The sequence below is a fragment of the Lipotes vexillifer genome, unplaced genomic scaffold (genome assembly GCF_000442215.2).
Source record: "Lipotes vexillifer unplaced genomic scaffold, Lipotes_vexillifer_v1.1 scaffold515, whole genome shotgun sequence".
NCBI classification, from domain to species: domain Eukaryota; kingdom Metazoa; phylum Chordata; class Mammalia; order Artiodactyla; family Lipotidae; genus Lipotes; species Lipotes vexillifer.
In genome coordinates this window covers 2521706-2537383 of record NW_006772017.1, presented here as the reverse complement: position 1 = coordinate 2537383, position 15678 = coordinate 2521706, and the positions used below count along the sequence as shown (strand labels likewise).

The following is a 15678-nucleotide window of genomic DNA, read 5'->3' as shown; positions in this document are numbered from 1 at the left end:
AACATTCTCACTGTATGTTAGTTTACCTGAAACAAAGGACATCTTCACTTTATTGCAAAGATAAGTAGAGATGTCAGAGACAAATAAAGTGACCCAATTTCTACCCATGTTCTGTTGCACAACCTCGAACAAGTCAGCTTCCAAGTTTCTGCTTTTAATCCATGAAAAGACATTCTCCATTTCTCTAGCAGAGACAATATTTACATTTTCTGTCTCCTACAGCTGTGTTTGATAATGAAGCAGAGTGAGCACATGGAAAACAGCCTCATTCTAACCATTCAACCACTCCAAAATTACCTTTTCAAAATATACTATGAACTAATAAAATTGACTACATATATATAGGCTGTATCTCTTCTTTTTCCCAATTATATTTTGGTAACAATGATGATAAGCACTGAAGCAGCCTCATGAGCCATCCTTCCCATTCTGCACTGTCCCCTCCCTAGCATCCTTCACTCCTTCCCCTCATTTCCTTCTTTCCATTCTCATCTCCGATCCCTTGTATATTCAAGTCTGGGGCAGGCTTCCACAATATAAATAATAACCTCTTTCTGAAAATGAGCACAGAACCAAAAAGACAGCACAACAGAAATGACTGCTTTTGAAACAGGATAACATTATCACAAAATCAATTTCCTTCCAACAGCTATAGTGAAACACAGAAAAATCTGAAATTAGCAACATTGTTCTCATTGGGCTATTTGGTCATTTTGGCAGAAGCATAAATGAAATACGGTACATCAAACATGTATTCCAGTTATATATTTTGACAGGAAGCATTCCATTAAAACAGCACTTACCTTTTAGGCTAAAAGTAATATATAAAAGGGATGTGTTTATATGATCAGTATATTTGGAGCATTTTTTCCATTTGTTGAGAGAAAACATCAAAGTACTAAATGATACAGGCATTACTGCCCCAATTTGCACCCTCTTAACACAATACGAAAGTAAACATACTGCTTTTATAGTAATTATATTCTTTATGCTTCTTGAATGGCCTTAATGGAACAATAATTCATACTATGCAGTACCCCAAAATATTGTAATACTATCTAAAGAAGCTTTCCATTTTTCAGCCATGTTTTCAAGGAGTTTCTTTTTTTATTAAGCTTACTAGTAGCTTCCTTTAATTTTTAGCAAGTATGATAAAATGTAAGATTGAAAAACATAACCAAATAAAGGATATTCCTTCCAAGGATCATAATGGAGACTTCTTGAATGTCCTGCTGTTATTATAACTTAAAATATATCCATAGTATTTATGGTCACATACTAAGCTTGGAATCTAAGAACAGCCCTAATGAGCCTGAGAATCTTCCTGGCTACTTTTGACTGCAAATAAGGCTATCACCTTCTGGAAGACAGCAGTACTTTGGACACAGACAAAAGCTTAAAACAGGTAGGTTCTCTGCAGTTGCAGATAACAAGAGGGCAAAATGACTATCTACTTTTGTAATCAATCATGCTCTAAAGGAAAAAAGAATATGCACCTTTCAAACTCCATCCAAACAGGTTAAACACTAACCAGTTTTATTATGCACTGTATTTAAATAGGTCAGGCTTGAATATAACAATTCTTTTTAATTAGCCCAAAATTTTAACTTGGAAACTAGAATGTTTGTTGACCTAATATTAAATTAAGCTTGTGATAAAGTGGCCTCTGAAATCAGTAATGGAAAGGAACACTATTCAATAAACAGTACTGTTTAACCATTGTGGGGGAGTGGACAGTGACGTTAGATCCCTACCTCACACTGTACGTTGAAATAAATACCAATTAAATGTAAGAAGAACAAAGATCAACGCCCTCACAGAAAAAGAAAAACATGCAAGTTTTAAAAGAAACAAGTAGACAATGAACATATGTAAACTCAACTGTACTAGTTACTAAACAAATGCAAACTGAAAACAATATACCATCTTCTACCTTTTAAGCTGGCAAATACTTTTCAAAATGAGCTCTCCTATACTCTGCTGAGGGGGACTTGACTGCTATATCCTTTGGTAAGGCTATTTGGCAATGTATATATTTTTAAAAGGTCCTGAAAATATCTATACTCTGAACTAATAAATATGCTTCTGAAATTTTCATAAGATAAAAAATATGCAAAAAAGGTACATGTTCAGAGATGTTTGTTTAAAAGGAACCAAAATGCATACTGAAAACAAATAACCTCCCTAAGGTGCTTCTAAAGAATAGACTGCTACAAGGCTACCAAAAATCATGTTGTAAAAGAATATTTAGGGTCATAAAGATTACTCACGTTATCTAAAAGGGCAAAAACAGATATACAGTACCTGTATAGTAAAACTAGAAGGATCACGTTCTGCTAAATATGAACAAGTTGCTATCTCTGAAAGGTGAGGATTACATGATTTGTGAGTTATTCTATACTTCTTATAATTAACATATATTACTTTCATAACTAAAAAAATACACCATTCATTCATTTATCCAAGAGCCTACTATGTCCCACACTAGGGATACAGTCTATACAAGGCTGATTTCTGGCTCTAGTAGGGCTTATGTTCCACAGTGGGAAACAAAAATAATATACAAGTAAATAATGTACAAGGTACTTCCAGAGAATGTAAGTTCTATGAAAAAAATAAAAGAGTGACGAGAGAGTGATGAGAAAGGAGAGGGATGCTTAGGTTGGGTGGTCAGGGAAGTGGGTAGAGGCTGGGCAGCTCCAGGAACAGCACGAAGGCCAGGGGGCTGGAGGGCAGGGAGCAAAGGAAAGAGCAGGACTAGGGAGGGCCGAGGCAGCACAAAGCCTAGGAGGTCACGGTAAAGAGTGTGATTTTTAAATGCAATCAGAAGCCCTGTAAGGGTTTTCTGAGAGGGGAGTGATAAGATCTAAGTCTTGAAAAGATCACTCTGGCTGCTGTGAAGGGCAAGAGGAGAAGAGGGAGGCAGAGCGAGGAATCAGGAGCCACTGCAGGTGTTCAGATGAGAGCCAACAGCTGTCCACACCAGCCCGGGAGGAGTAAGGATGAAACACAGCAGAAGGGCCTGGGATATATTTTGGAGCTAGAGCCAAAAAGATCTGCTGAGAGATGAGATGGGGGAGGATAAGGAGAATAAAGAAATCAAGGATGATTCCCAGGATTCTGAACTGAACAGCGGGAGCTGAGGTGGAAAATGAAACAAAAAACGAAACAAGTAGAGAAACAGGTCTGGGGCAGAGTCAAGAGCTCCTGTCTCAGAAATGATCAGTTTGAGATTCTTCTTAGATATCTGTGGTAGGAAGAAACTTGGCCCCATGACCTTTCCTCCCTAGTTTCCCATGAACATTTTACATTACATGGCAAAAGGGACTTTGCAGATGTGAGTGAAATTACTAATCACTGACTTCAAGATAGGGAAATTACCTTGTCTTACCCGGATGGGCCCACTGTAATCACAGGAATCCTCTAAAGGCAGAGGAGGAAGGCAGAGAGATTCGAAGCACACGGGTTTATGCACCGTTGCTGGCTTTGAGGATGGAGTGGGCCACAAGCCAAGGAACCTTTCGAAACCAAGAATGAGCCCCAGCCACAGCGACATCTGCCCTAGAACCGCCTGGGATTCTGCCAACAACCTGAAGGAGCCTGGAGGCCTCCGGATCAGCATCCACATTCTGACTTGATTTTGATTTCATCTGACTTCATTGCTTTCATTTTGACTTCAGTCGGGTGAGACCCTAAGCAGAGAACACAGCTGAGTAATGCTGTGCCCAGACTTCTGACCCACAAGCACTGTGAGATAACAAACAGGTGTTGTTTTAAGCCACTAAGTCTGTGATAATTTGTTACAGTACCTATAGAAAACTGCCACAATATTCTGGAGGAAATCCCTGCTAGGTAGGCATGTAGACAAATAAGTCTGGAGTTCAGTGGAGGAGTTAAGGGAAGAGATATGAATTTGAGTGTCAAATGCATGGTACTTAAAAGCTGGGTAAGATGCCCCAAAGGTGAAAGTATAGAAAGAGAAGAGGAAGGTTTAGAAATAGGGCAGGAGAAGTCACCAGGGAGACTGAGTGAGACAGCACAGAGGTGAGTTTCAAGAAAGAGGGAGTGCTCAACTGTTATACAAGCTGCTGAAAGCCCGAGTAAGATGAAGACAGGAAAGAAATCACTGGATTTGGCAATGGGGGATTGTTGGTGATTCTGACAAGCACTGGTTCGGTGGCATGACAGGGCAGAGGCCCAGTGAGGCAGGTGGAGAGAACAGGATATGCGAGAGGAAACAGGTGTGCACATAACTCTTTCAAGAGGTTTTGCTTTCGGAGAGCAGAGAAATAGGACTTTAGCTAGTGGTGGGTGTGGAATTAAGGACAGGAGGAAAGATTCGACAAAGGACATAAGGTGTGCTTTTATGCTAATGGAAATGAGGCAGCAGAGGGGAGCAACTGACATATATGGCAGTGAGCTGTACGATATAAGGTAGAAACAGTGGGTGCAGATAAGGACAGGCTCTGCATTTGGCGCTAAGGAGGAGTTCCCCCCCAATGGCATTTTCTCATTGAAGAATGAAGCAAAGATACCAGCTGAGAGTGGTTTAGGGAGAGAGGACAAGGTATGAATGGTCACTTTGGAGAGTGAAAGAATGAACATATTAGGGAAATTTAGCAGGACTGTCAGGCTGTTTTGAGTATCCTTCAGAGAACTGCAGTCAGTTTAAACTGAGGGTCATAATTCCAACTTTTTCTCTTGCCATGTTTAACTGCTTTCGTTGCCGAACAGGTGGACAGTTGGGTTTTAGCCAGAATTTTATTAATGTGATTTCAAATGTTATTAAAACATAACATTTCCCAAATGTCTTCTTTCTGCTATAGCCAAATATAGCTTACTCACTCTAAACCTGCTGTTAGAAGGATGACCTTAGAAAGCTAGCTCAGTATTCTTTTTTTTTTTTTTTTTTTTTTTTTGTGGTACGCGGGCCTCCCACCACCGCGGCCCCTCCTTTTGCGGAGCACAGGCTCTGGACGCGCAGGCCCAGCGGCCATGGCCCACGGGCCCAGCCACTCCGAGGCATGTGGGATCCTCCCAGACCGGGGCACGAACCCGTGTCCCCTGCATCAGTAGGCAGACTCAACCACTGCGCCACCAGGGAAGCCCTCAGTATTCTTGATAAACAAAAATGTGCTCAGATGCTCCTTCGCACATCCCTCTCTTAGGGCTGGGCAGAAAGGAAGAGACACTGCTCCACTACCTCACGGCACTACCATAATGCTGGCGATGCCATCTCCACACTGTTTTCAGTCATCACTGCATTCCATGCATGGTGAGCTTTGAAGTCTTTACCCCACGAGCTTTTTTTTTTTTTTAAATCTCTATTTGAGGAGAACATGGCTCCCCTCCATGCATGGATACACACACATTCACACATTTAAATTACAGCTGTGTGCATGTATGTATGTATATATGTGTGTGTGTGTGTGTGTGTGTGTGTGTGTGTGTGTGTGTGTGTGTATATATATATATATATATACAGCTGATCTATTATTAACTGTTGCAGGTATCTTATCTTTTTATTTTTTTCTTATAATAGGATTTCAGTTCAACAAGCTTCAGGAAAAAAAAAAGTCAGGCTTAACCCAAATATAAATGTAAAAAAAAAAATTAGAAAGAGCTTGACAGGGTCCTTCAGTGAATTATAATTACAAAGTTCTTCCTAATATCCAAAGGGAGTACCTAGGTACCTATTCTTTCCTTGTTGGCGTCCCATAACTGCTTATGTAGCCAGTTATATTAGAAACCAACGGATATTTCTTAGAGACAAACCCCAGAAGATGGTAATATGTGAAGCCTCAAGAACAGGTTTTATTAAACTGTGCGTGAAAGGGAGTCAGGTGGGTGACCCACATAGCATCAATCTGTCTATATGAACCAAGGATAAAATTCCTAACAACCTAATTTCAAGTACCTTCCTGCCTATCCAAGAGGCATAACATGAGGAGATTAACTTTTACAAAGTTATCTTGAGTGCTTTAAAGAAAATGGTTCTATTACTATATTACCATTATATAATATCCATTATAACTTAAAAGTAAGTTGTACACCCCAATGACACCATGCTTCTCAAAATAAAGAAGTCTGTTTTAGCCACATTATCCATAAAATAACTCCTTTCATAATAGTTCCTCTTTCAGTTGTGCATAATTTTGCTTTACCTTTCCATCACGTGCATGTTACTTATTCATGACCATCTTCTGTCTTTTAATGGTTCTCCTTTCTTTTTTAATCATGCACAGCTACACATTTATTCTCTGTGCTCTAATCTTATTGAAAAACACATTACTTGGGCTTCCCTGGTGGCACAGTGGTTAGGAATCTGCCTGCCAACGCAGTGGACACGGGCTCGAGCCCTGGTCCGGGAAGATCCCACGTGCTGCGGGGCAACTAAGCCCGTGAGCCACAACTACTGAGCCTGCGCTCTAGAGCCCGCGAGCCACAACTACTGAAGCCTGCATGCCTAGAGCCCGTGCTCTGCAACAAGAGAAGCCACCACAATGAGAAGCCCGCACACCACAACGAAGAGTAGCCCCCGCTTGCCACAACTAGAGAAAGCCCGCGTGCAGCAACGAAGACCCAATGCAGCCAAAAATAAATAAATAAAACAAATAAATTTATTTTTTTAAAAAAACACATTACTTGATCCTTAAGTGTCAATAATGACTCCCAATTCAGGGACAACCATGACAGGAGAGGGCAGAAGAGTGGACGACCCTTTCCATCAGGGCAGTTTTAAACCTTTTTCATGATAACACACGCCGAGAGGTATATGTACTTGTTGGCACATAACTTACACAACTGTTATAAGTTGAATTGTGTCCCTCATAAAAGATATGTTGAGGTCTTAAGCCCCAGTACCTGTGATTATGACCCCATTTGGAAATCAAGTCTTTGCAGATAAAATCCTGTTAAGATACAGTCACACTGGAGTGGGGTGGGCCCGTAATCCAGTATGACTGGTGTCCTTATAAGAAGAGACACACACAGGGAGGAGTACGCCACGAAGACACAACAGAGGGGAGAATGTCATGTGACACCAGAGATAGAAATTAAAGTGCTGCAAGCCAAGGATCAGCAGCAAACCACCAGAAGCTAAGAAGCAAGTAAGGATCTTCCCCTGAAGACTTCAGAGGGAGCACAGCCCTGCTGGCACCTTGATTTCTGACTTCAAGCCTCCAGAACTGTGAAACAATAAATTTCTGTTGTTTTAAGCCACCCAGCTTGTGGCTGTATTTTGTTACAGAAGCCCTAGGAAACTAGTAAAACAATGAAGCATAGCCAGTGAGATGCCTTTAGGGAGATCATCTTAAAACCATTCTAATTTATAAAAACAAGTGAAACCATGTGTTATTTTTATAATAATCAATTATTTGCAATACATGTTATAGCCAATTGGAATACATCAATAAATATTAATATCTTCATTGAGAACCACAGCAGGAAGTATAACAAAGGATGATGGGAATACTTTAATATTTTTGCTTTAGAAATCTAGAATTTAAAGTTATGCCACTGGCTTGAATTTCTAAATCTGATTTTCCTAACTCTTAGTTTTTGTTTGGATTAATATACTTCGATTGTAAAGTTCCTAAATCCAGCTCAAGAGTCATGCATACAGAGGAATATCTAAATACTCTTAAAGGTCTACAGTGGCTTTGTGGTTTATGTTATACATTGAGCTGACCCGGAGTTGTTCAATGGGCGTAATTCTCAGTGAATTTGAAAGACATGATCTGATCAGCCTAAGAGCATTACTGATAGGCTACATGTTATTAGGTTGACATACTTAGTCCTGTCAATTTTTTAATTCAGGGAAAAGGGGAAGTTGAGAGGACACAGGGAATGGATTAACTCATGCATTTATTAATTCATTCCATAAATAGTTCTTGTGCCATGAGCAAGGCATTAGGGACACCATAGTGAACAAGATGTTCACGGAGCTCTTGGGTGTCACGGTAGGGGCTGGGGGGGACACACAACACAAATAATAGTACAGTTAACAATTTAAGTGCAATTGTGCCAAGTGCTACAAAGGTAGAGAACGTTACGAGAACAGAAACTGAGTACCTTCCTTGAGGAAGTGAAAGGAGAGTGAGCTCTAAAGCTCAAAAGACTGCAGTCATGTGTTCCAATGGGTGGAGCAAGAGCCTGTGGCAGAAGAAGCCTAACTTACTCAGGAAACAGTGAGAAGGTCCGTGTGTCTGGAGAGCAGTGATGGGGGATGGCAATGGCATGAAAGGCAGGATGGCAAGGTAGGCGGGGCCAGACAACCCAGGACCTCTAGGTCTGTCGTGCACGTCCCTCCCACGCCCGCCAGGCTGCCAACCAGTTTCCGACCCCTCCATAGTGTGTAAATAGAGATGGTCTTACTTGATGTGGTGGACTCCAAAGTGACCCCCATGCTCCCCACTTCCTGCTGTTCATGCCTCAGTGTCATAATCTGTGCTGTGTAGTGAATTGTGTCTCCCTAAAAAAAATATATTGAAGCCCTAAACCCCAATACCCATTAATGTAATCTTATTTGAAAATAGGGTCTTTGCAGACATAATCAAGTCAAGATGATGTTATACTGAATTAGGGTAGACCCTAACCCGATATGACTGATGTCCCTACAGGAAGAGGGAAACGTGACACAGACCTAGACACACAAAGGAAGAAGGCCACGTGACAATGGAAGCAGAGACTGAAGTGCTGCAGTTGCAAAGCCAAGGAACACCAAGGACTGCTGGCAAAATATCAGAATCTAGGAAGAAGCATTCTCCTATGGGTTTCAGAGTGAACTTGGCTCTGCTGATAACTTGACATTGAACTTCTACCCCCAAACTGTGAGATAAGTTTCTATTGTTTTAAGTTATCTAGTTTGTATTATTTTGTTACAACAGCCTTAGGAAACTGATACAGATTTTGCTTGTGTGTGGGTGGGACCAATGATTTGCTTCTGAGCAAGAGATATGGCAAAGTGATGGCATGTCACCCCAATGATTACATTATGTTATATAAGACTCTGTCTTGCTAGCAGACTCATTCTAGAGACCGTCTTCCCCATGCCAGCTATGAAGACGCAAGTCGCTATGAGTCCTACAAGGAACAAGTCCACGCGGAACTGCAAGGAATTGAATTCCACCAACAAACACGTGAGCAGAGAAGTGGATTCTTCCTGATTCAGGCCTCCAGATGAGACCACAGCCTGACTGACATCTTGACTATAGCTTTGTGAAACCCTGTGCAGAGAACCCAGCTAAACTGTGCTTGGAATTCTGACCCAGAGAAATCATGAGATAATGAATACATGTTGTTTTAAGCTGCTAACTTTTTAGTAATTTGTTAGATAGCATAGAACACTAACATGCTTGAACAGTAGTATACCAAACTGTTAGTAGTAGTTTAGCCTGTGCATTCTCTCTGGGCATAGGAAATGTTGAAAGCTGACTCTTTTATGGATATTTTCAGGCATTCTTCTGAGGTTCCCAACACTGGGGACTCTCCTGCAGTTCCCTTGGTGTGAGCACATGTATCTTCTCACATCAGGCATTTTCTTGCTACTCCTTCTTTGGGAATCCAGTGATCACTTCCTGGTTCCTGCTGCTACAGTCCCTCTGGCCAGGACCTACGCCAACGCCATGCCAGCACTCTCCCCCATGAGGCCTACCTCTGGGCACCTATAAACACTCAAGGATCCTTTGGCCTAACCAACTCCGGGAGGGTAGGCCATTCCCAACATGGCAGCCCTCTCCTCAGCCCGTCCCACTGCTTCAGCTTTGCTACACAGCAGTCCAAAGCCAACAGCTCCATGGGGTCCCTCCAACAACAGAACACTACATTAAGCTTGTCCTCCAGAGTCCTAGTTCTCTCTAGGCTGGAGGTGAAGGAGTAGGGGTGTGTGACAGTCACTGTATGGCAACAGTGCACTCCAAAGACTCTCTTTACCAATCTCTTCTCTACATTCTGTAAACGTTTTTATCTTTGAGCTGGTTCAAGAGTCCAAGACTCACGGAATCAGCCTGAGCACTTCCTTTATAAATTCTGTGCGTGGGGTCTGTCTCACAATCACTTTCCTATCTATTGTTTTGGAAATCCCATCAGAATGGAGGCAGGAAAAGTGCCACTTTAACCACCTGTTTCTTTTAGTATTCCCAAGTCATAAAATAAGAGTAAAATTTAGTGTTAATGTTACAACTCATTTCTAGCTGACATTTAAAAGAATCAGTGATATTTACATTCTTAGACAATTGTTAAAATGATGAACTCTATTTAAAATAATTACTCAACACTCTTGAACAAATTTATCTATGTTTTGCAAGCAGAAATTCAGAACAAGGCAGAAGCCAAGGAATCAAATATTCTCAAGTACATAAAAGCTCTAATTATGGGTGGCCAAAGTGCCCTATTTAAAATACAAAGTTTATTCATTCATTTACTGAACAAATATTTACTGAGTACCCCTTAAGTGACAGACTTTTATTTAAACTTTTAAAATATTTAATTTTGACTTTATCCAGTTAGCTTAAAAAAAAAAGTATAAGAGAAAAATGCACATCAGAATAAGTCTTAGAAATGCGTATTACTCCAGAATTACCTGAAAAGGCATTGCTGTAATATCTAGACAGGGTCTGCATGATGTCTTTTGAGTGCTGGGTCCACGGCGCTATCTTTCTGTAGGTTTTTACACGATGAACAAGTTGGGAACCACCATACTGAAGGGACAGGGTATCCCCATGATCTTCATAGAGTTCCTCAAATAACCTAAGCAAAACATACAAACACTAAAGAATTTCACCCAAAGTATTACACACGTATTCACTTAGCTGTGGACTCAAAACAAGTATTTTACTTTATGAATTCCTCTAAGCCTTTCTTTTCACGTAGACTCTTCAACATCTTGAAGATATATGCACATACAAAATATATTTTATAGTAATGGTCTAATAAGCAACAAAGTCAAAGAAAATGCTATATAAAAAAAAAAAAAAAAAAGCAGGGGCACCAAAAGCATAACCCATCAAAGCCAGACCAAGGTGGTTTTAACTCTATTAAAAGAATCCTAACTTTCTGCAGCCTGCCAAATCAATTTACCTCCCACGACAGAATTTTCTGTTCTCTCTGAATTGCCTTTGGGAAAAAGGACATGCTCTTGTCACAAACAAACCATATTCTTTCCTAGAAATACACGTTTGAAACTTATGTTTCTTCAAGTGCCTGTTAAAGACTTTTTAATGCAGTGATATCCGAGGACCTGGCCATTTGTAAGCTCGTCACTGTTTTTTGACAGCCTTTATGACTATCTCAGAGGACCTATAACAGCGATCACTGCATTTTCAAGAAATGGTACTTCACACGATGTCATGGACCCAACGGACAGTGAATAAACAGTATTGCTTACTGAAGAATCAATCTTTTATCTGTCTTATATGTTTAATTCAAAATATATGAAGGTTTATTACTTTTTTTTCCCTAATGCAGTCTGGATTTGTTTTTTAAAAAACCCACTAGTTCGGATTTATCTAAAGTACATAATGTTTATTGATAATTAACACAAATGGGAAAATAAAAACTATGGTAACAATATACAAGGCTTTAACAGAAATATATATTACCAAATTAATTTGAATAATGTCTTTTAACAACATAGTTTTTGAGAAGCTGAAAGGAGAAACAAGTTCATAAAAGTCCTTATTAATCAGGTTTGCTTTCTGTCATTACCAGCATTCGAAAGGCAGAAAATAAGGCTTACCTAACTGCATCTGTATCAAACTGTAGATTCGGTTTGTCAATTAAGCCCAAGGAATACAGCTGATAAGCCAGAGCACATTTCCCCACCATAAACTGTGCTGTGTTGGTGCGATCCAAACAGTCCACACAGTTGGTTCGAAGAACACCAGTCTAAAGAGAAACACCTTGAACTGTCATTCATTATTCAGTCACCAAAACTTCCTCCATCCTACTTTAGATTTCTTTAAGCAATAGAAGATAGCTGCAGGCAGGGTATTATTCCTGAATAAATAATGAAGAACATTCTTTTCATTATAAAAGGTTATATTTGCTGTTCACTTAATACTGCTGCAACAGCATCATTGCACCCTCTAGTCTATATTTGAATTATTTTCTTTAGTTTAACAAGATAAAAATAGCTAACATTTTCCACATGTATCAATTAGGAAAATATGTGCTTTTTTTCCCTGATCTATCTCCTTTACTGTACAAACTAAAATATTCAGTGGGTGAGGCCATTTCATTCTTAAAGCATAATTAATATATATACTGTTGTATTTGGCTCATTTTCCAAAGTCTTTCTAATTTATTCTTTTCACATTTCTGTTTATGTTTCTATTTCCAATAACAAAATCTATACTATATAGAAAAAATCTGTGGGCGATTATTATTTCAGCTACACATCCTTCGCAAGAGTTAAACATTAGCAGTAAGGCTTTTAAAACTCATTCTCAGGACTTCCCTGGTGGTGCAGTGGTTAAGAATCTGCCTGTCAGTGCAGGGGACACGGCTTCCAGCCCTGGTCCAGGAAGATCCCACATGCCGCGGAGCAACTAAGCCCGTGCACCACAATTACTAAGGCTGTGCTCTTAGAGCCTGCAAGCCACAACTACTGAAGCCCATGTGCCACAACTACTGAAGCCCTCACGCCTAGAGCCCGTGCTCCACAACAAGGGAAGCTACCACAATGAGAAGCCCGTGCACCACAATGAAGCATAGCCCCTGCTCACTGCCACTAGAAAAAACCAGCGCGCAGCAACAAAGACCCAACGCAGCCAAAAATAAATAAACATATTTTTTTAAAAAAAACCTCATTCTCAAATGATTAATAATTTTGCATTCAATAAGAAGTATCTCTCTCCATGGTTGCTTTCAGAAAACATCATACACTGTGGATACAGATTCTATTCATTATTAATACAATGTCATCTATACCTGCAGGCGACCAGTGGAAATCACACATCCTCCTAGTTCATTCCACCTGTGTTTAAAAATACATGCTTTAATTAAAAATTTTTAATAACATAATCTATATTCATATTTGGTACTAGCTCTTTATTAAGAATCAAAGTAATAGGGCTGAATGCCCCTGAATAATCAGCTGATTCAGTTTACTTTCATTCTCTCAGGAAAGTGAATATGCAAGTCACAGAGATGGAATGCTATCGATGCTCTAAAGGGAGACCAGGAAAGGAGCATCTTAACCTGCTCCAGCCCTACACTCTTAGCATTTTGTCACCCATGTTCAACCAAAATCTCTCGTGCTTTAATTTAAGAACATCTCCTGTTTGGTCTCTATAGACATGACTAATAATTGCAGGGCAACTTTATAATAAAATCTTCCAAGCCTGATCCTTCTCGCCTCAACGTTAGGAGGCCCCACCTCCTCCAGCTTTTCTTCATGGAGCTTTGTTACAGTCCTTGAGTTGTTTTTACAGTCTTCCTTATTATTTTCTTTCCTACATACTTTCTCCACGTGCTAATGAATGCCTGGGGAAATGTTCTTATTACATAAGTACTATATAATGATATTACTAATTATTTAAAATATTTTAATTATTTAAAACAAGGTGCAGTGAAGAAAATAACACAGCAGCCTGACTGCTATCCTCAGAAAGGCCTGCTTACAAGGCTGGTCCTTGGCTGGAGTCTGGAACTTCAGTTCCCACCATTCCCAGAACAGACAAGAGTGGCTCAATGTGCCTAAGCCGTCTGTAGAAACAACATGGTTTGCTGAACATCCTTTCCTTCTGCGAGTCTGAAATTTTGGAAGCTGCCAGGCAGAGGCTGCCTATAGGACCACCTCCAATAAAAACCCTGGCAACAAGTCTTTCATCATCTCCCCTGGATGGCGACATTTAACACACACATCACAAGTCGCTGGGATAATTAGCACACTCTGTGTGCCTCTACCAGGAGAGGACTCTGGAAGCATGCCCCTGATTTCCTCTGGACTTTATCCCATGTGCCTTTCCCCTTGGCTAATTTTGCTTTGTTTTGTTTGGTAGTAATAAATCACAGCCAAGAGAACAACAATATGCTGAGTCCTTTGAGTTCTCCTAGTGAATCACTGAGCCTGGGAGTGGTCACAGGTGCCCCGAAATTCAAACTATAACAAAAGGATTACTTGCAAAGATGTACACATTAGGAGTTGGTTGTTTTTTGTTTTTGCTTTGTGTGTGTGTGTGTGTGTGTGTGTGTGTGTGTGTGTGTGTGTTTACCATTATAGTTAACTTTACTAACTGAAAATAAAATACTGGAAATATATAATATTGGTCCCTTAAAAGATAAATAAAGCACATTTGCTTGATCTGAAGGCGCTCACAAAGTAGTAATGAGGAAAGACTTGTGAGCAACTAACTATAATACAATGATACATTTTCATTAAAATGTTATTTTAAATACTAATGTATACACTGGTTTATTAGAAAATTTTTCCTGCTCCTATTTAATGCTGAAGAATAGAATGCGTTACAGAAAATTTTACTTTACAGAAATATTTTATGTAATGTTTATTCTAAGAAGCAAGAGATTCCATGGCTTCCATCTCAGGGTATATACCCACAGAGGAAACTACATGCCATCGTGAACGTTCATTCCACAGTCACATGGGCTGTGTGTCTTGTCTCCCCAAAGGAATAAAGTCATCCATCTTCCAAGGAGTCAAACTGCTCATATTTAGAATATTTTTTATCTGTAAGAGCAAAATTCTTGATTTCTTTTAGGTTTTAAAACACCATACATACTTTTCATCTGGCCGCAAAATGCTACAGTATGAATCAGGGCGGTTTACAAAGAAGCCTGTTTTCTTCACCACACTTTCTGCAATCACGTTCAGGCGATCCAGAACATTACACAGCTTGCTGAGGGCAAGGAGGAAGAATGAGAGAAGTGAGAAGAGCCCACGTCTTAATATATATTCTCACATCTAAAGCAAAGTCTACAGTAATGATACTCAGGGATTTAATTTTTAAAATCTCTGGTTTGTACTCAATAGGAACATCGTAAGAATTAATTTCTAGAATGCAATGTGTACTCAGTAACTAGCAAGATTTGGCGCAAGGAGACATGAAGGGCCTGCAACTCGATAGCAACTATTGGCAATCCTTAAACTCGGCACATGACATCCCCCTGCAAGAGCTTTTCCCAAAGCCTTTCACTGCCCAAGAGTGCAGTCAGTTAAATATGGATTCATGAAATATGAAGAAAGCACAATGCACAGTGCAGTGGAAGGGGAAGAAAACACTGGAAAATAAATTACCACTAATGGCACCAACCTGCAACCAGGCTTATACTATGGGAAAGTATGTGTGTGCGTGTGTGTGTGTATGTTTCTGTGTGCGCACACGTGCATGTTATCTAACTACATTAAAATGATTCAGAAAAAAGTACGAGTCAAGTGCAAAACAATACAGTGACATTTAACGGAGACCTCAATATGAGCCTAATGTTTGTATGACCCCTAGTAAATGAATGCAAGTTCCTTGGATGAGATGAGTTTTGAATCAGATCTTGACAGAGAGGTGGGAAAGCAGCCAGTGGAGGGCAGGGGGAAACAACAGGAACAAAGGTTCCAGAATTGGACCTTGGCTGCTGCACTGGGGACAGAACATGAAGGTTAGCTTTTCAGGAACAGAACAGCCCTGGGAATAAAGAAGAAGTTATGCATTCTGGAACCAACCA

General features: G+C 40.0%; 1 protein-coding gene across 1 annotated transcript in view; it reads right to left on the bottom strand.

The window, feature by feature from the left end:
- Window positions 1-15678, bottom strand: part of FIG4 (FIG4 phosphoinositide 5-phosphatase) — a 132158-nt gene that overhangs the window by 58559 nt on the left and 57921 nt on the right. Inside the window, exons 12-15 of the mRNA XM_007447274.1 lie at window positions 14742-14858; window positions 12931-12976; window positions 11738-11886; window positions 10583-10749 (exon numbers count right to left, since the gene is read on the bottom strand). Coding sequence (XP_007447336.1) covers window positions 10583-10749; window positions 11738-11886; window positions 12931-12976; window positions 14742-14858 — 479 coding nt within the window. The remainder of the gene's footprint in view (window positions 1-10582; window positions 10750-11737; window positions 11887-12930; window positions 12977-14741; window positions 14859-15678) is intronic.